The 27,835-nt window shown below is 44.0% G+C and overlaps 1 protein-coding gene across 1 annotated transcript; it reads right to left on the bottom strand.

Moving 5' to 3' along the window:
- On the bottom strand, positions 1-27,827 carry LOC111955151 (TGF-beta receptor type-2). Its single transcript, XM_023975250.2, has 7 exons — positions 27,542-27,827; positions 20,267-20,417; positions 19,614-19,804; positions 16,857-17,629; positions 16,061-16,202; positions 1,490-1,614; positions 1-1,151 (listed from the first exon to the last, which is right to left on the bottom strand). The coding sequence occupies exons 1-7, from the start codon at positions 27,612-27,614 to the stop codon at positions 960-962; spliced, it is 1,647 nt and encodes a 548-aa protein (XP_023831018.1). The 5' UTR covers positions 27,615-27,827; the 3' UTR covers positions 1-959.
- Between the last annotated feature and the right edge of the window lie 8 nt (positions 27,828-27,835).

The raw sequence follows: 27,835 nt of genomic DNA on the forward strand, positions 1-27,835 counted from the left end.
TTTAAAAGAGCAGAATACTGAAAATCTTTAATTAAGGCTTTTAAYGTTATACATAGACAGGGTTTAGAGATCTTTAATTGAGAAAGGATCAAGTTCCCTTCCTTGTCATTATATTTCAATGTCTCGTATCAGTCACTGCGGGGCTGAAACTACATGTAAAGTACTTCCGGTTGTCCTTTTGTTATGATATCTGTATTCCCTTTATCATTCTCCGTTGATTAAATACACTTTCTTTTATAGCTCTGAGTAAAATATCTATATTCCCCTTTTTCTCATCCAGGGCTGAATTCAGTCTTTCGTTTACAGTTCATAGTCCTTGGGATATGATATCAGCATTCCCCTGGGCTTATTGGCCTGGAATCATTTTCGATTTCATAGCTCGGTCCTTTTATCATTTCCAGAAATGAAACGTTCACCGTGCTTTTTTTATATTGCGCCATCCTCCAGTCCCTTTTGTCATCCAATGCCACCTTTAAAAATGTMAAAAACACCCAGTCGAAAACTGGCTAAAATGTTATTAGTGTTACCAGTATTGACTGCTCTCTTACTTTCCCACATTGGTAACCCTCTTTCCTATAACTGCACTGTATTGTCATCATGAATATACAGTAACGGAATATACACAATTTGGTATGCATAGCTATTAATAAAGTGCAAACAGTATTTAGTTACGAAGGCTGTATATTTTCCCCAGTCCAGTCATGGCTTGATCCGTCTTTGGAGCAACTGCTGTAAATCTTTAAAAACACCATCACTTCCTTTCTGATTGGTTTGTTCAGTYGTGTTACCTTTTACATGCATGACACACCACATCCAATCTGTTTGCTCCTTGGAGTCACAAGCAGGACAAATACACAGAGCACATACACAGACTCTCCACTTGAATCTCTCTCAGCTGCTTGGTCGCTTGTAGTTATCAGCCTCCCCAGCAGGGGGCATTGTAGTTTGAGGCATAMTTCCTACTTCTCAATCTCTTCGATCTCCGTCACAGAGACGTCCTGGGGGATCTTCTCCTCGGAATTGCTGCGTCCAGACAGCTTGTCTGGGTGCTCCATGTCGTTGAAGCGTTCGGCCACACACTGAGCAGTCAGCCTGGCCTCGGGGTCGTGGTCCCAGCACTCGTCTATGGTGCCGCACACCACCTGGATGCCCTGAGAGAGGCGCAGTGGAGCACAGAGACACACAGTCAGCAGCAGTAGACAGATACTGGAATAGAAGTTGGCCCTAATCACAGATCTAAGATCAGATTATACTATGAAAAAAATTGCTGAACCTGTATCTGTGATTGGGGCAACTTCAACCTAATCCTCGTTATTGTAAAAAAAAAAAAGAAGAATGCGCAAGTAAATGATGCAATAATTATTCTGCGCATGTGTGCATTATGCACCTGCAGTATGTGCGTGTGTGTGTTTGTGTGTGTGTATTTAGTCCTATGTGTGTGTAAGGATGCATCAGTGAGTGCATAATGAAAGCAGGCCTTGTTACTTACTGGGTGGTTAATCCAGCTGCTGGGGATCTCTGGCCTCCCTCTGTCTCTGAGAACGCTGTCCTTCATACTCTCCACACACGGGTGCTCCCTCACCTTACCGAAGGGCGGCTCGTAGTCCTTCACCTCTGTACACAAACACACACAGAGCTGTACATTTAAGACAGGAGCCAGAGAGATACAGATGTCAAAATACTCATATGATACAGGTTACTAGAGGTAGGTTCGGAAACATACACACACAGAGCCATGTATTGTTTTGTTTATATTCAAATGTAGCTCTACCCTCACTATATGATTTTCCATGAAAGTAGACAATAAAGTTTGTATACGCAAACAGAAACAGAGAGACACAGACGTCCAAAAGATACATATGTTAAAGGTTTATAGGATGAGGGGCCAGGGAAAACCTGCCGGAGAAAAACAGTCAATATTATTGCATTTGGTCTCGGTGAGAATGTGCTTGAAACAACTCACCAACTCAGCGTTGGCTCAGTGTCAGCTATCTTATAACGCGGCATCCAAGTTACTCGTCAAGCCCTATGCCGGAATAAAGTTTACTCAGGCAGAATACTAAAAGAGTTGGCTTGGGATGATGCAGAKAACTATTTATCTTCAGATAGATCTGATCTGTCCTTTGGGTAGAGGCAACAAATCAAACTCAAGTGTACTATGAAGAGTGAAGCTCTTGTATAAAAAACATTTGTCTCAGAAAGTCCAAAGCGGGTAATTAAAGTAGTCTGACGGAAACTGTGTGAGAACCCGAGCGCTGAAATGGAACTAAGAGTCACTTTCCAGGAGATTTCCGACGATAAAAAAAATGGTATGCGAGTAAGTCAATTATCCTCAATAGCGCCATATTGCAAAAACATTCCCGTACAATGACATGGAACCGTCGTGAGACGRAGCCAACTGAAAACAACACGGTTATTCCGGGGGCAAAGGCACTGTGGTATTAAGAAATATTTCCACAATGAATACCTGTACTGTGACTATTGTTTCACTTTTGCATTAGTTTAGTAATGCCATTGTGAACGGAACGAAGTTATGGAAATGCAGTAGTATATGGATCATAATGAAAACCTTTCCCATCTCTTAACACAATCCCACAAGCAATCAAACCAATGATGAGTTGACCTGTTAAGAAACTGAAAGGCCCAGTGCAGACAAAAACGTGATTTTCCTGTGTTTTATATATATTTCCACACTATGAGGTTGGAATAATACTGTGAAATTGTGAAAATTATGATAATGTCCTTTTAGTGTAAGAGCTGTTTCTCCTGAAATGTCTGCCTGTTTTGGTCAGATAGAGCTTTGGTCAGCTATTTTGGTTTCTTTTTGACCATTTAAATTGAAAACAATCACAGAGAGACACAGACGTCCAAAAGATACATATGTTAAAGGTTTATAGGATGAGGGGCCAGGGAAAACCTGCCGGAGAAAAACAGTCAATATTATTGCATTTGGTCTCGGTGAGAATGTGCTTGAAACAACTCACCAACTCAGCGTTGGCTCAGTGTCAGCTGAGCCATTTCAGCTTGTTAAGCAGAAATGATTTGATATTGAGATAAAAATTGCTGCATTGGCCCTTTAAAGCTGGTGAGCTGTTTCCCTGTACAGTTCTGTAATACTGTTCAATTCTGAGTGAATTCTGTCTGACAGTTGAGAAACGGGCGATCCCTGCCCAGAAGAGAGGCCYCACAGGAAGTCCAGATGCACACAGACAGGAATTGGACGCTAGGTCACGGCTTGGGCCAACAGCTGACTCCACAGGCATGAGCATCCTGTTTTGACAAGAAGATTTCCCTCGTTTCAGTGTTTAAGAGAAATACACCCATCCACCCGCCCGCCCATCTGTCATTATTCAAGCGAGTAAAGCAATAACGTTAGAGGATCTGGGTACTGTAACGAGAGCACAAGTGGGAGCCAATTTCTAAAACAATTGTGAAATTTTGTTTATCGTCTTAATTCTAAAACAGTAGCTCCCAMAATATGCCATAGGAATCGCTAAGTCCACACCCTTTATCTGGGTAGCCGGAGAGTAGAGCATTGCAATAGTCTAATGCTTTTGTCACATCTAGATTAGACTATCKCGATGCTCTATTTTCCGGCTATCCGGATAAAGCACTAAATACACTTCAGTTCGTGCTAAATACGGCTGCTAGAATCTTGACTAGAACCCAAAAAAGTTKATTATATTACTCCCTACACTGGCTTCCTGTTAAGGCTAGGGCTGATTTCAAGGTYWTACTGCTAACCTACAAAGCATTGCATGGACTTGCTCCTACCTATCTCTCCGATTTGGTCCTGCCCCTACATACCTACACGTACGCTACGGTCACAAGACGCAGGCCCTAGAATTTCTAAACAAACAGCTGGAGGCAGGGCTTTCTCCTATAGAGCTACATTTTTATGGAATGGTCTGCCAATCCATGTGAGAGACAAAGACTCGGTCTCGACCTTTAAGTCTTTACTGAAAACTCATCTCTTCAGTGGGTCMTATGATTGAGTGTAATCTGGCCCAGGGGTGCGAAGGTGAACGGCAAGGCACTGGAGCGACGAAACGCCCTTGCTGTCTCTGCCTGGCCGGCTCCCCTCTCTCCACTGGGATTCTCTGCCTCTGACCCTAGTATGGGGGCTGAGTCACTGGCTTACTAGTGCTCTTCCATGCCGTCCCTAGAAGGGGTGCGACACGTCGTGCCAGGTTTTTTTCCCTCTATACTCGGCTTCAGTGGGTTGAGTCACTGACGTGATCTTCTTGTTCGGTTTTGCGCACCCTCAGGCTCGTGCGGTGGAGGAGATCTTCGTGGTCTGGTGATCTCCCTCTAGTGGTGTGGGGGCTGCTTTGGCAAAGTGAGCGGGGTTATATCCCGCCTGGTTGGCCCCATCGGACAGGCCCCCCCCCCCTTGTCTCAGCCTCCAGTATCTATGCTGCAATAGTCTATGTGCTGCGTGGCTAGGGTCAGTCTGTCCTATCTGGTGAAATTCTCCTGTCTTATCTGGTGTCCTATGTGACCTTAAGTATGCTCCCTCTAATTCTCTAAATCTCCCTATTGACATGAATGTGGCGTCATATAAAAGAAGAGGTTGTGCTCTTTAAAAGTACGTTAACTCGTACTTGTCATGTGTTCTTTGTTTTTGAGCTATGTCTGTTTGTTTGAAACGTGTGAGAAAATGAGTTGTATCTCGAAAATTCTCCGCAAACTACAGCAGCATTCTAGAATTCTATTGGGGTCTAAAGGGTTAAAGCATATCACTTTCCTATTGACTCACATACCTGTATTAGAACTGTTAAGAACGCCGTTGATGATAACTGACATATTGTCTGTATCACTCTATCACTGTGAGTTGTCATAGGACATGAGAAAAGTCTGAAATAGTCTCAACAAGTGAATCAGGAAAATATCTCAACATTCCCGCTCTGGTATTTCCCACTGACTTCCTTTTGCTGGTTTGCAATGTTAATACAGTACATTTTTGGCAGCTCAGACATGTTTCCATAGGTTTAGACTCATGGCCAGACTGTTATGTCTTTATTCGATCTCATCACCACACTGCCTCTCTCTCCCTCATGCTATTAACCATCAGGTCTCAGTCTGGTTTCCTGGTTCAGAGCCTGACCTGTTTAAGTTACTGTGCGGCCCCAGTCATATGTTTGTTACTATGGCTCATTCTAGAGACTCCTGTTCAAACTGTACCCTGTGGTTGAGCAAGCATGCCACCACCTGAGTATATCTGAATAACCTGAGTATATCTGCACAACCTGAGTATATCTGAACCACCTGAGTATATCTGAACCACCTGAGTATATCTGAACCACCTGAGTATATCTGAACCACCTGAGTATATCTGAACCACCTNGAGTATATCTGAACCACCTGAGTATATCTGAACCACCTGAGTATATCTGAACCACCTGAGTATATCTGAACCACCTGAGTATATCTGAACCACCTTATTACAATGCCTTGCAAAAKTATTCATCCCCCTTGGCCTTTTCCTATTTTGTTGCATTAGAACCTGTMATTTAAATATATTTTTATTTGGATTTCATGTAATGGACATACAAAAATAGTCCAAATTGGTGAAGTGAAATGAAAAAAATAATAAGTGGTGCGTGCATATGTATTCACCCCTTTGCTATGAAGCYCCTAAATAAGATCTGGTGCAACCAATTACCTTCAGAAGTCACATAATTAGTTAAATAAAGTCCACCTGTGTGCAATCTAAGTGTCACATGATCTGTCACATGATCTCATTACATATACACCTGTTCTGAAAGGCMCCAGAGTCTGCAACACCACCAAGCAAGTGGCACCATGAAGACCAAGGAGCTCTCCAAACAGGTCAGGGACAAAGTTGTGGAGAAGTACAGATCAGGGTTGGGTTATAAAAAAAGATCMGAAACTTTGAACATCCCACGGAACACCATTAAATCCATTATTAMAWWTKTTTAAGAATATGGCACCACAACAAACCTGCCAAGAGAGGGCCACCCACCAAAACTCACAGACCAGGCAAGGAGGGCATTAATCAGAGAGGCAAGAAAGACACCAAAGATAACCCTGAAGGAGCTGCAAAGCTCCACCGCGGAGATTGGAGTATCTGTCCATAGGACCACTTTAAGCCGTACACTCCACAGAGCTGGGCTTTATGGAAGAGTGGCCAGAAAAAATACATTGCTTAACTAAAAAATAAGCAAACACGTTTGGTGTCTGCCAGAAGGAATGTGGGAGACTCCCCAAACATATGGAAGAAGGTACTCTGGTCAGATGAGACTAAAATTGAGTTTTTTGGCCATCAAGGAAAACGCTATGTCTGGCGCAAACCCAACACCTCTCATCACCCCGAGAATACCATCCCCACAGCGAAGCATGGTGGTGGCAGCATCATGCTGTGGGGATGTTTTTCATCGGCAGGGACTGGGAAACTGGTCAGAATTGAAGGAATGATGGATGGCGCTAAATACAGGGAAATTCTTGAGGGAAACCTGTTTCAGTCTTCAAGAGATTTGAGACTGGGACGGAGGTTCACCTTCCAGCAGGACAATGACCCTAAGCATACTGCTAAAGTAACACTCAAGTGGTTTAAGGGGAAACATTTAAATGTCTTGGAATGACCTAGTCAAAGGCCCGACCTCAATCCAATTGAGAATCTGTGGTATGACTTAAAGATTGATGTACACCAGCAGAACCCATCCGAATTTAAGGAGCTGGAGCAGTTTTGCCTTGATGAATGGGCAAAACTCCCAGTGGCTAGATGAGCCAAGCTTATAGAGACATACCTCAAGAGACTTGCAGCTGTAATTTCTGCAAAAGGTGGCTCTACAAAGTATTGACTTTGGGGGGGTGAATAGTTATGCACGCTCAAGTTCTCTTTTTTTTTGGTCTTATTTCTTGTTAGTTTCACAATAAAAAACATTTAGCTTTTTCAAAGTGGTAGGCATGTTGTATAAATCAAATGAAACAAACCCCCCCAAAAAATCTATTTTAATTCCAGGTTGTAAGGCAACAAAATCAGAGAAATGCCAAAGGGGGTGAATACTTTCCCAAGCCAMTGTATATCTGAACCMYCGGAGTATATCTGAACCACCTGAGTGTATCTGAACCAGAACATGCCAGTTCACATCAAAGTTGAAATAAGATGGAGAAGAGAGAATGACCAATGTAAACCCACAGACATACAGTACCCCTCAGGCACATAGGAATGTGGTATTCATCATACACTACTTTGTTATGGTTAATTTCTTGTGCACTAYCTGGTAGATATTAGGATTTCAGTCATCTTAAATAATTCAAGAAAACAGATCCTCATAGAGCTAACAAAAGTCTGCTTYCCAATCTGAAGCCAACACAGCAGCAGGAATCTGTTGGAGATGCTGTAGTCTCAATAAGAGTCACAGCTTGACTATCCAGCTCGACGCTCTCTCCCTCCCTCTTGGAGAACGATAATCTATTCTTTTATACTCCTCTCCTCTGATGGTTTTGATTAAGATGAAAGCGTGTGGCGATGGCTCTGACACTTGTTTTATGTTCCTCACAGGTTGTTAAAGCCCTGGGTGACAGACAGACAGAAAACCAGCCAGCAAGCCAGACAGACAGAAAGACATACCCTTACGGAAAAAAAACATGAATTTCACATGAACACGTGAAGTGTTCCAAAAACACGTTTTCATGTGATCGCATGCTCTTACATGTATGTGAAGTTAAGGTGATAACACGTGACAACGTTTAAAGTAAGATGTGATAACACAAAACTACACGTGAAAAGTGTTCCAAAAACACGTTTTTACATGAGTTCACAGTTTAAATTTCATGTCAAATCATGTGGTTTTTCTGTAAGGGTAAGGACAGACCGAAAAGACAGACAGACAGTTTGCCAGACAGCTAGCCAGACAGACAGACAGCATGGGGCCCATTCAGGCTTGAGGTGAGGCCATGACATCTGGATAGCAGCCGCCCTCCTCTACTCTACTCTAACCCTGTCTTCTCCCTCAGGGGAGTGGAGGCATTTCTCCTACAGTGGGATGGTCAACACCACCGTTCTCCCATTCCTCCCTAACCCCGCCTGGGAACACCCTCCCGTCTTTCCTGCTCCTCATTCCAGCCCTGCAAATTATATGGGAGAGACATTTCGGGAAAAGAGACGGCCCCGGGACGCTGTCTTTTATTACTTTCTTTCAGAGTTTTTCTTTTTACTTGTCCTTACTTTTACTTTAGAGGATAAACTGTGCATTGTGTTGGCTGCTGCTGCCTTCCCTGAGGTCGCGACTGGCCCTGTTGACAGACAGGCACGTTCGTACCGCGTGACAGACAGCGTGACAGATCCCAGATTATACAAAAGGCCCCGAAACTGTGACAAAGTGGCTGACTGACTGCCTGTGTTTATGTGGCAGTCTGCSAGGCAAGGCAGTGAGACGACAGGAACTGTTCTGACATCTGTCTGGCGGTGGCRGCTGAGGCCGACAGACAGGGAAGCCAACGCGGCTTCGCCTCCCAACTCATTATAATGATGCACTGAGAGGTGTCAGTCGGACTGTGTGTGGGGAAGAGGGAAGTGTGTGCGTTTTCTCAGTTGAGAGGAGTTTCATGCCATCAGGTGTGTTCTCAGGTGAGCAGAGTTTTATGCCATCAAGATTGAGTCACCGAGCTGCGATTATAGCATGGGAAGCTTTTATTGAACGGATGACAAGTGGTACAAAAACGCACGTGCTGTGGTTATGCGAGTGCCACTTTCGCTGACATAGATAGAAGATTTGATAAGATAGTCATTCTAACTCCGCAAACATTTTACCCCCAAGGGAATATCCAAACAAACGGTCAGTGCGGGACAGTAACGCTATTACACAAAATAAGGCAGCTTGCTGTATCAAGGTGGGAGACTAGCTAAATGCATGGTGGATGTATGTAATGTAATCATGCGGTGGGGGGGCAGGGTATTTATTACTGTAGAGTATATGCTTCAGCACAAGAGACTTCTGAGAGAGAGAGAGGAAGGGAGAGAGACTGTGCCCTAGATAGTGGAGGCCTGAGGACATAGTGACCGACCTGGGTCTGTAAAGAATGTCTACTGCCTTGAAGCTGAAACCAGAGAGAAGTTATTGGAAACAATAACAACTGACTATCTGAATGTTTGGAGCGATAAGTGAATGAATGAATGAGTTCATGAGTGAACGAGCGAGTGAACGAATGAATGAATGAACATAAAAATATAACCATTCATGCGGTTTCTGTGTTGTCCTACTCAGTGGAATGCCTTGCTCTCTTGGACCAATGTAACCATAAGCCACTACACACTTTTGCCAATCATGGGCCTAGATTCCCTTAAAACTCATCATCATCACCACAAATATGCTTTCTACTCCAGCAAGACACCAGCTAGGCTACAGCACATCCTCATGTAAACAAGACCAATATTGCCTCTCCATGGAACTGAATATAGTATTTTCAATATGTGTGTGTGTGTGCATTGCTCATTCCATGCAAAACAGGAAATTAACTATTTTCATTTCAGAGGTGTACCCACAGGGCACACAYATTCTTCACCCCCTGCCAATGGAGGAAAAAGTGAGAGGGTCTAACAGGCCCGACCATTCCGCAATGTTGTCCTTGAGAGGGCTTTGGGGCAGCGCTACCGCTCTGACGGTGTAAAAGGGACCACTAGGGACCAAAGGGGAAACAGGAAATGGCCACGCTGGAAGCAGGCGAGTACCAACACTAACATTTGATCGATCAACGTTCTGACACAATGGTCAAACGGGATCACCGGCAAGACAAAATAGACCACAGTGACACAGAGTGGATTGAAAAACAAATTCCTCCTCGTCACATGAAATATGGCCATGTGGCTTGCCGTAGGATGCCCATTAGATAGTCACCCAATTATATTAATTTCTCATATCCTGGCCGTGTTGTTCAGAGAGATGACAAACAGGAAGAAGGGTCATTAGATAAGGGAAGGCTGTTGTTMATTTATGAACTAACTGAGGATGAATTGTGTTTTTGACACAATTTGGTTTCTCTGAAATGGTTCCCACACCACATTTGTTTTATTTTACCCTTATTGTAACAGGTAAGTTGACTGAGAACACATTCTCATTTACAGCAACGACCTGGGGAATAGTTACAGGGGAAGGGAGGGGGGATGAATGAGCCAATTGGAAGCTGGGGATGATTAGGTGGCCATGATGGTATGAGGGCCAGATTACAATAGGTGCAATGGTATTTTTAGTGACCACAGAGAATCAGGACACCCGTTTAACGTCCCATTCGAAAGACAGCACCCTACACAGGGCAATGTTCCCAATAACTGCCCTGGGGGAATTGGGATATTTCTTTGTCTACGTACTCCCCGCCCCTGTTTTGGTAAAAAGCTAAGGGATGGGACTGGAGAAATGTAACGACTCCTAAATTTGTAGAAAGACCTATGGATGCAAGGACTGACCATCCATGATATCAAAATGATAACTTTAACAATTTTTTAGGCTATAGAGTGTTTGTTCACATTAACTTGTTTACAAACATTGGAGTAAAACAAGCTTATATTTTGGCTTTTTGAACTACGCTCATGAGACATTTATAAGTTATATTCTTCAAGAATCATTGGGTAAAATGGATGTAGCGATTGCTGATTGCCCTTTTAAGCAGTCATGAGTAGTGCTGTGGACATCATGACATTTTGTCAGTCGGTGTTATTCAAGCAAATAACTGCTGGTCTCAAGGTAATTTACCGTTAATTAACATAAACAAATGTAGCATCTCCTGGCTTCCACGCACAGCCTACAAGCCTACAGCCTACAAGCCTACAGCCTACAAGCCTACAGCCTACAAGCCTACAGCCTACAAGCCTACAGCCTACAAGCCACTGACCTTTGGAGCATCTACATTTTAAAAAGTCTTAATAAATCCATGAAATATAGCCTACACCATCACAATAAATCCCTTATTTATTTTAGACTGGTCTGATATGATATGAAGAAAATGTAGTCTATTTCAGAAGAACAGAATAGCATACTCTGAGTTGTCCTTATGTTAGGCCCTGATCTGGCTATGCCATATGGCTGTGGGCTATACTAGTTCATTTAGCAGACAGGATTTGCTTAGAATTCCGTGGCATTGGCCTGCCGAGTGGTGCAGCGGTCTAAGGCACTGCTTGAGGCGTCACTACAAACCCGGGTTTGATCCCGGGTTGTGTCACAACCGGCCGAGTYCCATAGGGCGGCTCACAATTGGCCCACCGTCGTTTGTGTTAGGGGAGGGTTTGGCCGAGGGGGCTTTACTTGGCTCAGTGCGCTCTAGYGACTCCTTGTGGCGGGCCGGGTGCCTGCAGGCTGACCACGTCGTCAGGTGAACAATGTTTCCTCCGACACATTGGTGCGGCTGGCTTCCAGGGTTAAGGAGCGCGGTTTGGCGGGTMATGTTTCGKAGGACACATGACTCAACCTTCACCTCTCCCGAGCCCGTTGGGGAGTTGCAGCAATGAGGCAACATTGAAAAAGGGGTACAAAAATATAAATACAAATCTGTGGCATTATTTTATAGTATGAAGAATACAATATCTCCAAACGATTTGAGGGCGGCTATTCTGTGTTGAGCGGTTAACAAAGAAACTGGTACTTCTACATGCTTAATTTAGAGTTATTTATGTCACTTTAGTTGTGATACAAACGTTGGGGGATATGTTTWGATTTTTTATACATTCTAAGGCTGCACGATGCGATGCTAATGATGATTTGAAAAAAGTTGCRCGAAAGACATAAACTCAGCTTTGTTTTTAGCGCAGGCTGTACACACTTCATCAGTTTCTCATTCAAAATTTGACAAGCACTTGATAATGCCTCGAATTTCCCCRCGGAATCCCCTTTGTGTGGCCATAATACCCCCTAAAAAAATCTATGGCTTTTGCGGCCAGTGGGCGTTGGGCCCTTGGGCTGAATATAATAATGATAATTTCCTTTTCCCGTCTGCRCGCTCCGAAGCACCTCTCACTCACATGGCTCTTGGGAACGCAACTGCTCACGTCCTAATCCAATTCAGAGGTGCATATTGAAGATGTCTACATTGACTTTTTGTCAGCCAACAMGATGAGTAGGCCTAAGGAACAACAAAAGTACTAGCCTGTCAATCTACTATCCCCCATAGTACAAAAGTTGACACTCTATTCTGCGCGAGAAATAAATATTCCAAACATAGTCTGGGACAGTTGTGGGATGCGATAGATCCCAAATTAATACAACCACTAGCATAAAAAAACATTTTTAAGTAATGAGGCTGACGCAATAAATCAGAACATTTAGCTTAAAATGTTGATAAACTATCAGGCTATTTCTTCACATTATAAGCGCAGCAATGTGTMCACGGCCGTAGGCTATAMGCGCAAATGTTCCATTAGCAGGAAAACACCAYTCTAAAAAGTGAGTGCAAATGCAATTATGCWTGTRATGCTTTTATTATAAAGGTGCATATTTATGGTGAAAATTATTTAAAACTCACGCGCTGCATATGTATGCCAGTTAGGCTCTAAACCCGTTGTAAAGYAGATGAATGTGTTTAATTTTAAGAAGTTATCAAAACATATAGGCCTATGGGCTAGGCTACATGAGGTGTGCGACTCTGCTGTTGGATCTGACAATTCATCTTGATGGTTGTACAKTTGTCTCAAATAAAMCTTTGAAGGACCTCGGCATTACTCTGGWCCCTGATCTCTCTTTTGACGAACATACCAAGAATATTTTAAGGACAGCTTTTCCATCTTCGTAACATTGCAAAAATCTGAAAGTTTTTTTACAAAAATTATRCAGAAAGCTAATCCATGCTTTTGTCACTTCTAGATTAGACTACTATAATGCTCTACTCTTCAGGATAAAACACRAAATAAACTTCAGTTGGTGCTAAATACGGCTGCTASAATCTTGACTAGAAACCCCAAAATGTGATTATATKAATCCAGTGCTAGCCTCTCTACCCTGGCTTCCTGTTGAGGCTTGGGCTGATTTCAAGGTAGCATTGCCTTTAAATTGTTTAACTTGGGTCAAACGTTTCAGGTAGCCTTCCACAAGCTTCCCACAATAGGTTGGGGGAATTTTGGCCCATTCCTCCTGACAGAGCTGGTTCATCCTTGGGAGCAATTTCCAAAYGCCTGAAGGTACCAAGTTAATTTGTACAATCAATAAAAGCACAAGCCTTTTCAGTTCTGCCCCCAAAAATTATATGGGATTGAGGTCAGACTTGTGGAGGTCTACAATTTATTTTCTAAGGTCTTGGCTGATTTATTTTGATTGTCCAATGAAAATCAAGCAAAGAGGCACTGAGTTTGAAGGTAGACCTTGAAATACATCCACAGGTACACCTCCAATTGACTCAAATTCTGTCAAGTAGCCTATCAGAAGCTTCTAAAGCAATGACATAATTTTTTGGAATGTTCCAAGCTGTTTAAAGGCACAGTCAACTTAGTGTATGTAAACTTCTGACACACTGGAATTGTGATAGAGTGAATTCTAAGTGAAATAATCCGTCTGTAAACAATTGTTGGAAAAATTACTTGTGTCATGCACAAAGTAGATGTCCTAACCGACTTGCCAAAACTATAGTTTGTTAACACGACATTTGTGGAGTGGTTGAAAAATGAGTTTTAATGACTCCAACCTAAGTGTATGTAAACTTCCGACTTCAACTGACTTCATCTTCACCCTGTTCATCCACGACTGCGTGGCCAAACACAACTCCCACACATTAAGTCTGCTGACGACACAACAGTGGTAGGCCTGATCACCGACAACGATGAGACAGCCTATAGGGCTGTCTCTTATACACATCTAGATGTGTATAAGAGACAGGTCTTGCTCAACTGTATCTCTCCGATTTGTTCCTGCCGTACATACCTACACGTACGCTACGGTCACAAGACRCAGGCCTCCTWATTGTCCCTAGAATTTCTAAGCAAACAGCTGGAGGCAGGGCTTTCTCCTATAGAGCTCAATTTTTATGGAATGGTCTGCCTGTCCATGTGAGAGACGCAGAAGTCTTTACTGAAGACTCATCTCTTCAGTAKGTCCTAGTGTAGTCTGGCCCAGGGGTACGAAGGTGAACGGAAAGGCCCTGGAGTGACAAACCACCCTTGCGTTCTCTGCCTGGCCAGCTCCCCTCTCTCCACTGGGATTCTCTGCCTCTGACCCTATTACGGGGGCTGAGTCACTGGCTTACTGGTGCTCTTCCATGCCGTCCCTAGGAGGGGTGTGTCACTTGAGTGGGTTGAGTCACTGACGTGATCTTCATGTCCGGTTTTGCACCCCCTCGGGCTCGTGCCGTGGGGGAGATCTTAGTGGGCTTTACTCATCCTTGTCTCAGGGTAGTAAGTTGGTAGTCTGTTGATATCCCTCGAGTGGTGTGGGAACTGTGATTTGGCAAAGTGGGCGGGGTTATATCCTGCCTGGTTGGCCCTGTCCGGGGGTATCGTTGGACGGGGCCCTAGTCCCCCGACCCCCCCCCCCTGTCTCAGCCTCCAGTATCTATTCTGCAATAGTCCATATTCAGGGTGGCTAGGTTCAGTCTGTTATATCAAGTGTAATTCTCATGTCTTATCTGGTTTCCTGTGTGACCTTAAGTATGCTCCCTATAATTCTCTCTCTCTCCCTCTCTCCCTCCCTCCCAAAGGACCTGAGCCCTAGGATCATGGCTCTTGGCTGTCCGCCGATCCACCTGGCCGTGCTGCTGCTCAAGTTTCAACTGTTCATAATGCGGCTACGGAACCCTGACCTGTTCACAGGATGTGCTACCTTGTCCCGGACCTGTTGTTTTCGACTCTCTCTCAACCACACCTGCTGTCTTGACCTCGGAATGCTCGGCTATGAAAAGCCAACTGACATTTACTTTACTCCTGAGGTGCTGACCTGTTGCACCCTCTACAACCACTATGATTATTATTTAACCCTGCTGATAATCTATCAACGTTTGAACWTCTTGAAGAACAATCTGGAATTAATGGCCATGTAGAGGACTGGCCACCCCTCAGAGCCTAGAGCTTTCTTCCTAGGTTCCTGCTTTTCTAGAAAGTTTTTCCTAGCCAACGGAAAAACTTCTACATCTGCATTGCTTGCTGTTTGGGGTTTTAGGCTGGGTTTCTGTATATGACTTCTGCCGATTTTGATTTGATAAAGTCGCAAAAAAAGGCATGCGCTGTTTCTTGCCTTAAGCTGGACATCATTCMCAAGTGATAATATATCACTCACAAGTGAAAGGCTAATATTGTGACCCATCAGACTATTCTTGATTTATTGTCTTTAMATATACTAAATGATATATGAGTGAAATTGATTTAGAATGGACCGTTATCATGCACTTCTCTATCATGCACCTACAGTATATTTAAATAGTGAATGCAGGACACTATTCCCATGGTTTATGTTCATGCAGGTAGGCTGAAAAGAGAAGCAATGTGCTTAATATTAGGAATGTCGAGAAAKAAATATAGTAGGCCTAGCCTATTGAAAGTTGATGGGATCCTCCTCATTCTAATAGAGGCCAWCACTCTGTTTTCTCACGCAATTGCATAGCCTATAGAAATGTTGCGCAAACATGAGCTCATGGGCTCTCATGAATAGTTTGATTCGATTTTCGAAAAYACATTTGCATTGATGTCAGAGTGACTAGAGGGAYAATAGAGCGYGGAGTACTGGGCAGTTAGCAAGTTTGGTAGGCTACCAATGACCATCGGCAGCATCAGAGCTTGGAGAAGCCTAATTACCTAGACTAAACGGTCATGTGGAATTTGACTGCCGTCCTGACTTGTGWCTGCCGGTGTGGTGGTAATACGGTCACCGTAACAGCCCTAGTCATGACTAACTTCAGATAAACAAACCTGTGATTATTTAACAGTGAACACCTGTATTTTTCACAAACATTTTGTCAAGGTCCTGAARGAATTTCAGGAATGTGTGACTACAATTGCGGGGACCTTTTACGGAGAAGTACACCTACTCTGTATCACTTACACAAGGTCACAAATGAAAATCAATTGGCTACAGTCTAAAGCAGCTCAGTCATGTGATTGGTCAGACGTCATGTGGCGTTACTTTACCTCCAATGGCGTTGCACCTGGAGGTGATCTCCCACAGTACCAGGGCCATGGAGTAAACGTCTGTCTGCTTGAACGACTCAATGTTTTCCAGGTTGATCCTGGACTCCAGCACCTCAGGGGCCATGTACCTGGCAGTGCCCACCTGTAGGGTAAGACCAACAAGGACAAGATGTTAGCCTACTCAGTGGATATTATCAAAACGGTTCTGTTCTATTCTATTATTTTCTATTCTACTCTGTTTTGTTCTGTTCTATTGTATTCTGTTCTGTTATATTCAACTCTATTCTAATGCTATTTACAGTAGAATAYGCATGCTTGCTTCCAGAGGTAGTACTGTACAGTACCATGTACCACTACAATTCAACTGCAATTTTAACTGACAGCCTGGTCTGATACATGTCTTCCCTCTTTCTTCCCCCCACTGTATTATAAGACACTACGAAGAGGCAATGGGTGCATTAGACACCAAAGGGGCACCCTCTAAAGAAGCTCACGATGACTACGTTTCATAACAACGTCACAACGACCCTGTCCTACTGCTGTACAACAGTCTAATGGTTCTATTAGAACTCCATCAGCCCGGTTTGCCTRGTGACTGTAATAAAACAAAAAGGCCTAGCAGCACTTCCTCTATGGATATTACTAATCTGTTGTCCAGAAGAGGAGCCCGCATGGGTAAGCAAGCCAGTCTGAAATGGCACCCTATTCCCTATATAGTGCACTAATCATAGGCAATATGGTACCATTTTGGATGCACCGTGAGTGGAAAGGAGAGACAGGAGSGAAGAATCTGTACCTGCCCACTGTTRGCCAGCTCGTCCACAGACAGCGAGTTGTCCAGACGCAGACCCAGTCCGAAGTCACACAGGACACAGGTGAGGTCCCCCTTCACCAGGATGTTGGAGCTCTTGATGTCCCGGTGGACGATGGGCACCTTGTAGCGTCCGCACAACGTGTGGTCACTATGTAGGTGGGCCACGCCCCTTGCCAGCGACCCGCCCAGCACCCACAGGTCGTCCCAGCTGATGACGTGGCGCGTCAGGTACTCCTGGAGGTTGCCCCGGGGGTGGTAGGCCGTGATCAGCCAATACTGTTTCTCCACCTTGTGGTCCTCTGCGGTCAGGAAGTGCAGGACATTCTCGTGGCGCAGGTCGGCATCCGAGAAGATGTCCTTCTCGTTCTTCCACGAGGCATAYTCCTCGTCKGCGAAAATTTTGACGGCAACGGTCTCGAAGTGCTCGCCGGCYCCCGTGGCGCCCTGCTTCAGCTTGGCCTTGTAGACCTCGGCGAAGCGGCCCTTGCCCACCTGGGCGTCCAGCTCGATGGGGAGGAGCTCCGTGTTGTGGTTGAGGTTGTTGGCGTGCGTGGAGCTGCTGTCCGAGCCRTCGTCGTCCATCATGATGGCGTGGGCATCACTGAAGTCGAGCGGCGTCTTCTTGCGCTTGGCACCGGCGCGGCGCTGGTGGTAGATGCGGTACCAATAGAAGGATGTGATGACCAGCACGGCCAGAACCAGCAGAGGAACCAGGCTGACCAGGATCACCGACACCACCTGGGAGTCCAGGGAGTCTAGGGTGGAGARGAAAGACGAGAGAAAAAGAGACAACAAGGTAGATGTTATCGAWTAGTTATGCAATACATTGCCTATTCAGTTGAAATATTGTAGAATATACCTATTCTGTAACATGCAGTAGGCCCACCCCCTAGTTAGGTATATTCTACAATACTTTTAAAATGATCCACCTCTGCAATATTAGAACTCTTCAGCCATCACACTCTGCTCTAAAACTTGAGCATATTTTCACAATGACCTTTTCACTCACTATGAGTAGCTGGACTGGCCACGAAGGTGAAGATCAAAGAATAGTCTGTTTGTTGATTGAACTTATTAAGAGCCCACTGCATAAAAAACTATGACCACAAAGGACTATGTGGGATACATGACGTGTGCAGTAGCCTATACTTTGACGTTTTGACATTTCAGTTGCACTTGAACGTCATACTGTACATTACACTCCAGCTCCTTCAGCGCTCGGAAATCAACAGGAAGTAGCCAAGTAGCTATGTCGTCTCAGAGCATCTTGCTACGCGCCACGCAGCCTGCTCCTTTCCGGCAAAGCAGAGGAACCTAACACTTCCATGAAGAATGTCAGTAAGCATCTGGAAGCTACGAAGCTRAAGTTAGCTTGCTGGTCTGTTAAACACACAAATAGGCTGTAACCRTGCCCMAGTCAACCACATATTGTGTTCCCTTTATAGACCTAGTCTATGTCTGATTCTTATACTTTTACGGAGTGATGTCGGTGTCTGCTAGACAGAGTAATCTGGTGAACGTTTATGTATATGCTATGTTTATGATCCTATTTCTGGGGATGGCAGAAGTCTCGTAGAAAACGGTAATAAAATGCAACGTGTCACGCGAAATTCCAGACCCCAGATCAGTTAGGATTTAAAGGGTCGTAAATGAGTCATTAACACGTTGTCTGAACAGGCAGACTGTGACAAGTGCTGCTGGGGTTCTATAAATACAGACAGAGATATTAGGAACATGTTTGGCAGTGGAGGATTGTGTGTGTGCGTGTGTGTATGTGTGTGCGTGCATTTGTGTGTGTGTGTTTGTGTGTCTATGAATGTTTCTGTGCATACAGAGCAGCAAGTACMCGTCAAGCCCTCACTCACTCGCTCCTTTTTTTCAGACAGGAAACCACATGTCTGAAATCTTCCACCGTGGCCTCAGCAGAGTTTGTTTTCTTTTTCTCAGAGCGAGAGAGAGGCGATCCGTCACAACAAACCTGTCCCTGTGCCTCTGCCATCTCTCGGCAGATACGGCCGACAAAGGAAAGCTTCCTAGTTACTAACCCCGCTTAGGGCCAGGTTTGAGAATATCGATTGTATTAATACATGCACACGCTGTTTTTCACCATTCATTTCTGTGACATGTTGTCATATCAGCGTTGTCATATGTTATGCTGTGAACATGAGGTTAGACAGTGTGCAGCAGAGCTATCCATCTTCCACGGTGAGGGGAAATGTTTTTCCATGACATCGATGTTCCCGATGTGCAGATGCTTTTAACTTTGGGCTCCGGAAAGCAAAGTCTTGAAAATGTATCTCTGTGTTATTACTGCTTGGATGCTGTAGTCAAAATACATTTGATTCCAAAATTATAACGAAAGCCTACAGCCAAAAGGCCTCGGCGATGCGGAACCTGTTTACAATCTTGTATTTGGWGGGTGTACAACAGTAMACAMATGTTAGCATTCATGTGACACCTTACATGACAACCTAATAAGGAATTGCATAAGCGTTTATTACAACATATGATAGAAGAACATGTGTGAGTTACGTCAAAAGTGTTAGTAAACTACATGATCAATTGTAATAGCTAGCCTACAAAACACAATCAGCCATGACAGGTGACATAGCACCAGATGGGGACTCCCAGAAGGTGAAGAAGACACGGTCGTTGCACTCGTTTAACCAATCATAATGCCAACAAAAGGCTATCTTGAGCATGACATAACAGGTGACATAACCCTATATAGGGACTCACAGGGGGTGAAGAAAAGGTGGTCGTTGCACTCGTCCTCGGAGCAGGAGCAGATGAAGAACTGGGAGCCCATGCCATTCCTCTCCCTCATCTCACACTTGCTGTTGTTATAGTCCTCCAGCACCAGACCATGCAGCTTATGGGCTGGGTTGTGGCATATCGTGTCTATGGTGACATTGTCGTCTTTCTTCCTCCTGGAAACAAGACAACAGGAGCCATTAGTTCCACTCCAATTCATATTTATTAAACATAGAGAACATTTAAGCTATTGATAAATACAGCAATAAAAGGGAAAATAACTTTTTTTAAACTAACATACCGCAGTCTAAGCATTAGGGTAATGCTTTGAAACAGGGGTTAGGTTGTACAGAATGTATCACCCAGTTACAAAATACCACCGTGCACGTGCAGTGAATAATCCTGAAGGTGCACAAATGGACCTACAAATGGGCTACTCAGGCAAATTTCACAACAATATTTGGTGGGGTTAACTAAACCTTGTTCACAGCAAATTTCGTTTTTAAATGACAAAGAAAGATGATTCATTTCTGCTCTGTCACACACGTACCCACTACCCAGCATGCTCTCCTAAGGTCAAGTTTAAAGGTCATTCCAACTCCCAATGAGAGATGATGAGGGGTGCTGTAGTCACTCACCAAATGCTGACACACACGTCCTCTGGATGGGGGCAGATGGMTGTGATGCTACAGTCGGTCATACAGCTCCCTGTGCCCGTACAGCTGGTAGACTCAACGTCACAGAACTTACACAGACGCTTCAGCTTCAGCATAGTCATTGATGAGGCCACTGAGGTGGAGACACAAAGAGATAGGGGAAAGACATTAGATTGATCGTTTATAAAGGGATACTGTTTCGTAAAGCAGTCAATAGTTTGTCCATTTAGGTTACTCATGTGTCGTGAAATATGTTCACTCTTCACTGCAGCTCTTTACTTCACTATTACAAATTAGTACAGGTCACTTTGAGGGTCTAAAACACAAGATAAGACATTTGACCGGGATTAAATTTGATCGCGCTCGAATACAGCTTTTAAAGGCAATGTTACCGTGTTCGCGGAGATCACATTCGAGGTAAACGCTGCAGATGTTGGCTCAAATGGAAATCCCCTTTAAATGTTTTGGATTGAACCCCAGTCATTATTTGCTTTCTTAAATGGGCCTAAACTGTATTGACCCAGAGAAGATGATAACTTTGCTCGACTTAGGAAACTGACATTTCCCTCCAACTACACAGACAAACAAAAGGCTACAAACATTACAAAGGCRAACTTTCTCATCTAATATATTACATATTCATCTGAACCTTTCCTACACTGGAAGAGTATGGCGTGTGGAATATCAGTGAGTACAGTAAAACATTAACCTCACATCTCAGTCCAGACTACGTGAAGGAATGTATCATTAGGGAGAGACTTGACAATTTCACTTTGAAAAGAATATGTGAAATAGACCAAAAGGAATGTTCCCTTCGGTACTACGTCTCTAAGTATAATTATTCCAAAAGACAGTTTTCAAAAGCAAGTGATAAAAAGCATTTGTGTTCATGTGTTCTTCTCCAATTCATTCATTACAGTGTAACATGTACATTCATTTTTCAACCATATGTAAACTATTTCCCTCGAGCACAAATTCTACTGGGTGAACAATCAGCACATTCTGCAGTGCCATCTATCTACTATGGTCGTGTTCAGACTTGACTTCACACTCAGACTCAGTGGTGTGATGAGTGCCTGTGTGTGTTTGATAGTCATCTCTACTGAGACAACCACTAGACAGACAAAAAAACAAGCAAAGGGAACATTGAACATCAGTATATCTTTCAGTCGAGTAGTCTCTAATTTGCACATTTGATTAGTTGCTGTCTTGCCAATTCACTTTGGGAATATCAAAAAGCAGGAGATAATGTCGGAGTGTGTGTTTGTGAGTGAGAGAGAGAGAGAGAGAGACAGCGAAATAGATAAATAATAGAGTGTATAAATGTGTGTGTGCGCATTTGTGTGTTTAAAGTCTAGTCTAGGATGGCGCTCCTAGTGGCAGATTACTTTAATGCAGGCAAACTTAAATCAGTTTTACCAAATGTTTACCAGCATGTCACATGTGCAACCAGAGAAAAACTAATCCTAGACCACCTTTACTCCACACACAGAGATGCATACAAAGCTCTCCCCTGACCTCCATTTGGCAAATCTGACCATAATTCTATCCTCCTGATTCCTGTTTACAAGCAAAAACTAAAGCAGGAAGTACCAGTGACTCGCTCAATACGGAAGTGGTCAGATAACGCGGATGCTACACTACAGGACTGTTTTGCTAGCACAGACTGGAATATGTTCAGGGATTCATCCAATGGCATTGAGGAGTACACCTCTTCAGTCATCGGCTTCATCAATAAGTGCATCGACGACGTCGTCCCCACAGTGACTGTACGTACATATCCCAACCAGAAGCCATGGATTATAGGCAACATCCGCATCGAGTTAAAGGCTAGAGTTGCCGCTTTCAAGGAGCGGGACACTAATCCGGACGTTTATAAGAAATCCCACTATGCCCTCAGACGAACCATCAAACAAACAAAGCGTCAATACAGGATTAAGATTGAATCCTACTACACCGGCTCTTACGCTCGTGGGAAGTGGCAGGGCTTGAAAAGTATTACGGACTACAAAGGGAAACCCAGACGTGAGCTGCCCAGTGACGCGAGCCTACCAGACGAGCTAAATGCCTTTTATGCATACTTCGAGGCAAGCAACACTGAAGCATGCACGAGAGCACCAGCTGTTCTGGATGACTGTGTGATAACGCTCTCGGTAGCTGATGTGAACAAAACCTTAAACAGGTCAACATTCACAAAGCCGCTGGGCCAGACGGATTACCAGAACATGTACTCAAAGCATGCACGGAACAACTGGCAAGTGTCTTCACTGACATTTTCAACCTCTCCCTGACCGAGTCTGTAATACCTACATGTTTCAAGCAGACCACCATAGTCCCTGTGCCCAAGGAAGCGAATGTAACCCGCCTAAATGACTACCGCCCCGTGGCACTCACGTCGGTAGCCATGAAGTCGGTAGCCGCCGCCAGGTGGTAAGAGTAGGCAACAACTCGTCCGCCACGCTGATCCTTAACACTGGGGCCCCTCAGGGGTGTGTACTTAGTCCCCTCCTGTATTCCCTGTTCACACACGACTGCGTGGCCAAACAGGACTCCAACACCATCATTAAGTCTGCTGACGACACAACAGTGGTAGGCCTGATCACCAACAACGATGAGACGGCCTATAGGGAGGAGGTCAGAGAACTGGCAGTGTGGTGCCATGACAACAACCTCTCCCTCAATGTGAGCAAGACAAAGGAGCTGATCGTGGACTACAGGAAAAGGCGGGCCGAACAGGCCCCCATTAACATCAACGGGGCTGTAGTGGAGCGGGTTGACAGTTTCAAGTTCCTTGGTGACGAACTATCATGGTCCAAACATACCAAGACAGTCGTGAAGAGGGCGCGACAAAACCTTTTCCCCTCAGGAGACTGAAAATATTTGGCATGGGTCTCCAGATCCTCAAAAGCTTCTACAGCTGCACCATCGAGAGCATCCTGACCGGTTGCATCACCTTCTGGTATGGCAACTGCTCGGCATCTGACCGTAAGACGCTACAGAGGGTAGTGCGAACGGCCCAGTACATCACTGGGGCCAAGCTTTCTGCCATCTAGGACCTATATAATAGGTGGTGTCAGAGGAAAGCCCGTAAAATTGTTAGAGACTCCAGTCACCCAAGTCATAGACCCCCCCCCCCCCCTTTTGTAAACTGCTGCTACTCACTGTTTGTTATCTATGCATAGTTACTTCGCCCCCACCAACATGTACAGATTACCTCAACTAGCCTGTACCCCTGCACACTGACTCTGTACCCGGTGCCCCCTGAATATAGCCTCATTATTGTTATTCTTATTGTGTTCGTTTTAATTATTACTTTTTATTTTAGTCTACTTGGTAAATATTTTCTCAACTCTTCTTGAACTGCACTGTTGGTTAAGGGCTTGTAAGAGAAGCATTTCACAGTAAAGTCTACACTTGTTGTATTCGGCGCATGTGACAAATAAAGTTTGATTTGATTTGCGTGTGTGTGCACTCATGTTTTACATCCAAATAAATGATATTGGTTATCTACCTGTCCTTGCACTGTGTGGGCTGCTCCTGATAACCATTAGACTGCATGCTACTGTTTGGCTAATGTAAGAGAATACAAATCTCAGACACATGGCAACATCTGGAATTGAACTCTTCCAATCCCAATGAGTATGAGGAAATTCTGTTTTCACCGCAATCACCATAGTGAAGTATGTGGGAACAGGGATCTTTTGGCTGCGAGATGGGGAGAGGACATCTCTATCTCTAGGGCTCCCGGGTGGCGCAGCGGTCTAAGGCACTGCATCTCAGGTGTCATTACAGTCCCTGGTTCAATTCCCGGCCGTGATCGGGAGTCCCGTAGGACGGTGCAAAATTGGTCCGGTTTGGCTGGGGTAGGCTGTCATTGTAAATAAGAATTTGTTCTTAACTGACTTGTCTAGTTAAATTAAACAAATTAAAAAATCTCTCTTGACTTTATCTATGTGTGCAAGCATTATTCAGTCCCAACCCCACAGGGGTCGTGTTATCATATGAAGACTTGGTCCAACTTTACACACTGTCTGCGTGTGAAATGGCATCCTATTCACTATGGAGTGCACTATAAAGGGTATACAGGGTGCCATTTTGCCATTTTGGACACACATGTCTGTTTCGTGAATAGGCATACTGTATCGTTGGTGAGAGGAACATAGTCCCCTTCCAGCAAAAATGTGTAATTTACTATTACTGGGTTATGTTTGTCCACCTGTTACAAAAGCGAATCATAATTCAGAGAGTTATGCTTTGGAGGGCGCCAGTGAACGGTTGATTACCTTACATAAATGTTTTTCTGTAGTTACTTAATTGTCGCAATAACATGTGGACAGCACATTTTGAACATAAAATCAACTATAGCCCCAAAACAGTCCACTTTGGTAAGGTAGGAAGGATCCAACAATCTTCAGGACTTTCTCACTGAGGGGTTGGAAAGTGAGAAAGAAAATGCAAGAGCGAGAGAAAGAGAGAGATTTTGCACCTAACTGCCAGATCACTCCCTTTTTTCCCCATTTGCTCTCCTTCCAGACCTTTATGGAGTGTCTTTAGCATGAATAAAAACAGAAACGGACCAAAATCAGACGCTCCTAATTGTTAAAACAGAGATGAGGTGAAATGAAGTGAAAAGAGATGGAGGGAGAGATCTTACACACTGAATGACATCACTACCACATAACCACACGTTTCAGTATGATAGACTGCACAAACAGGAAGAGAAAGTTCAACCTTTTACTTGCATCAGCAGCGTCCTCGTGACACAACCAATAGTGAAAGTGGATTATTGACCGTCAACTAGGCCTGTCTGCATGTGCAGCTCGAGGATTTCCTCTTGAAGAATTTCAGTCGCCGAGAGCTAAGTTCAGCCAAGCGAAATGGGTGAGGATTGGGTCTGTGTCCAAAATGACAGCCTATTCCCTATGTAAAGCACTAATTTTGATCAGGCAATGGTCAAAAGTAGTTTACTATATAGAGAATAGGGCACCATTTGGGACGCAGCCTGGGTCTCCGCTGTATTTGACCGGCTGGCAGGGGGCGAACCTGATAGAGCCACTTTGTCAGGTCACGTGACCAACCATGTCAAAATAATCAACCTTCTCTCTCTAAAGTCGGTAGAGGAGAGAGAGCAAATACGGTTCTCTGCCCTCCAACTTCCTCACAGTGCAGTAGTATACTGTATTACTCTATGCCAGAGAACATCAAGGCTACTGACTTAGGAGAGAATGTTGTACTCCTGTACCAGGACAAAACGCCTACTGTAGCTGGTCCCAATCTGCAGGGTGGAGTAGAGCTGCGGCTTAAAGCAACAGAAATACAACCTGCAAGTCTGAAAACCAGAGTAACTGGAGCAGATCATTCCACCTGCAAGTCTGAAAACCAGGGTAACCGGAGCAGATCATTCCACCTGCAAGTCTGAAAACCAGAGTAACTGGAGCAGATCATTCAACCTGCAAGTCTGAAAACCAGGGTAACTGGAGCAGATAATTCCACCTGCAAGTCTGAAAACAGGGTAACTGGAGCAGATCATTCCACCTGCACGTCTGAAAACCAGGGTAACTGGAGCAGATCATTCAACCTACAAGCCTGAAAACCAGAGTAACTGGAGCAGATCATTCAACCTACAAGTCTGAAAACCAGAGTAACTGGAGCAGATCATTCCACTACAAGTCTGAAAACCAGAGTAACTGGAGCAGATCATTCCACCTGCAAGTCTGAAAACCAGGGTAACTGGAGCAGATCATTCAACCTACAAGCCTGAAAACCAGAGTAACTGGAGCAGATCATTCAACCTACAAGTCTGAAAACCAGAGTAACTGGAGCAGATCATTCAACCTACAAGTCTGAAAACCAGAGTAACTGGAGCAGATCATTCCACCTGCAAGTCTGAAAACCAGGGTAACTGGAGCAGATCATTCCACCTGCAAGTCTGAAAACCAGGGTAACTGGAGCAATCATTCCACCTGCAAGTCTGAAAACCAGGGTAACTGGAGCAGATCATTCAACCTACAAGTCTGAAAACCAGGGTAACTGGAGCAGATCTAGAGAAGCCACATCCACTGCAGCTGGCAGCATTCATAAGGCAGTACAGACAGTGAAGTAAACACGGTGTCAGGATATTGCAGAGGGATACTAGGCTACATTCTGTTATTGCTATTTCTAGGGTGTAGTGTACATGTCTGACTTGCTAAATCTTAAGCAAACAAATAAAGGCATTACATTTCAATTCTGCAGAGGAGTACAATTTTGAATTTGGCCTGAAGTGGTTTGTAGTGTGTTATAGATTTATAACAGAACGGCTAAGAATGAACTTGGGCTGAGAGCTGGTAGTAGAGAGAGAGGTGGTAGAGTTAGGAGTAATTATATCATTAAAAAACTCATCTCAAAGTGTATGTTATTTAAGCACAAGGAGGCGGGCTATGGTGTGGATGAATGCTGGTAATTGTCACCCAGGGCAAAATATAATTGCAGATGTGGGGGAGAGAGGATTATTAGAAGTCAAAGCTGTTTGGTACCATTGGGGCATGTTTGGAGTTGGAGACAGAGGCAAATAGATGACAATTTCTGATATGTCTACCTTGCAAATGATAGACCAAATATAATTCCAACATCCAGTGTCAACAACGCACATCAGCATGAAAAGTCCCATTGGTAGGACGAACATGCATGTTTTCTACTGCAACAGGTGGTGTAGCTAAACCTCCTTCCACTGTGTTAAGCAACCACTTCAATACACAACATATACTCTACCTACCGGTACTTCCTCTTTACAAAAACATCATGCTACACACTCAAATGCTTTTCTGATGTGATTTCCTCTTGGAAAATACTAGTGCTCACTTGAATTATGGAACATATACATTATGTTCATAAATTCCAACCCCGCTTTAGTAAGAAATAAGGATTTGGGTATAAATGTACCGCCGTTCCTGAATTCCTGATATTGAACAACACTGACTGCGTAGTTTGTATACATTAAATACTACTATGCATACAAATTGCAGTAACACCATCCAATATCTTTGCGCGTTTTAGCTCAAATGAGCTGAACATTTTGCCTTCCACCAAAATGTATAGTTTTATGTATGGATTATGTTTGACCACCTGCTACAAAAATCTGAATGACAATTTTGAAGAAACGTGTGTCAACGTTCGTTACAACAACCTCATTAATGTTTCAATAATTACTTGATTACCTCGATAACACTAACCAACCACCAACATTCATAGGTTACTTTAAATAAACGTATAACTCACTTTTCTGTTCTAGAAGAATACTACCAAACATTATCGTTCCCCACCAGAAAGGGGAAAAACGAAGTAGCTCCATTTAGAAACGGACTATAAACTCCTCTTCTTTTCATTTACTAAAGCCTTGATAATAGTAAATATCCAGACTTTAATTCGAGACGTTCTTCGGATTTTCTTCGGTCTGCCTGTTGCTCTCATGCGTCTCTCAAACAGCCTCCGGTTAGAAAAGTAAGTAGTTCAGGCAGAACTTGCCGTATATGAGTCAGACGGTATGTATGCACTTTTCATGAAACAGGAAAT

This window comes from Salvelinus sp. IW2-2015, linkage group LG30 (assembly GCF_002910315.2).
Source record: "Salvelinus sp. IW2-2015 linkage group LG30, ASM291031v2, whole genome shotgun sequence".
NCBI classification, from domain to species: domain Eukaryota; kingdom Metazoa; phylum Chordata; class Actinopteri; order Salmoniformes; family Salmonidae; genus Salvelinus; species Salvelinus sp. IW2-2015.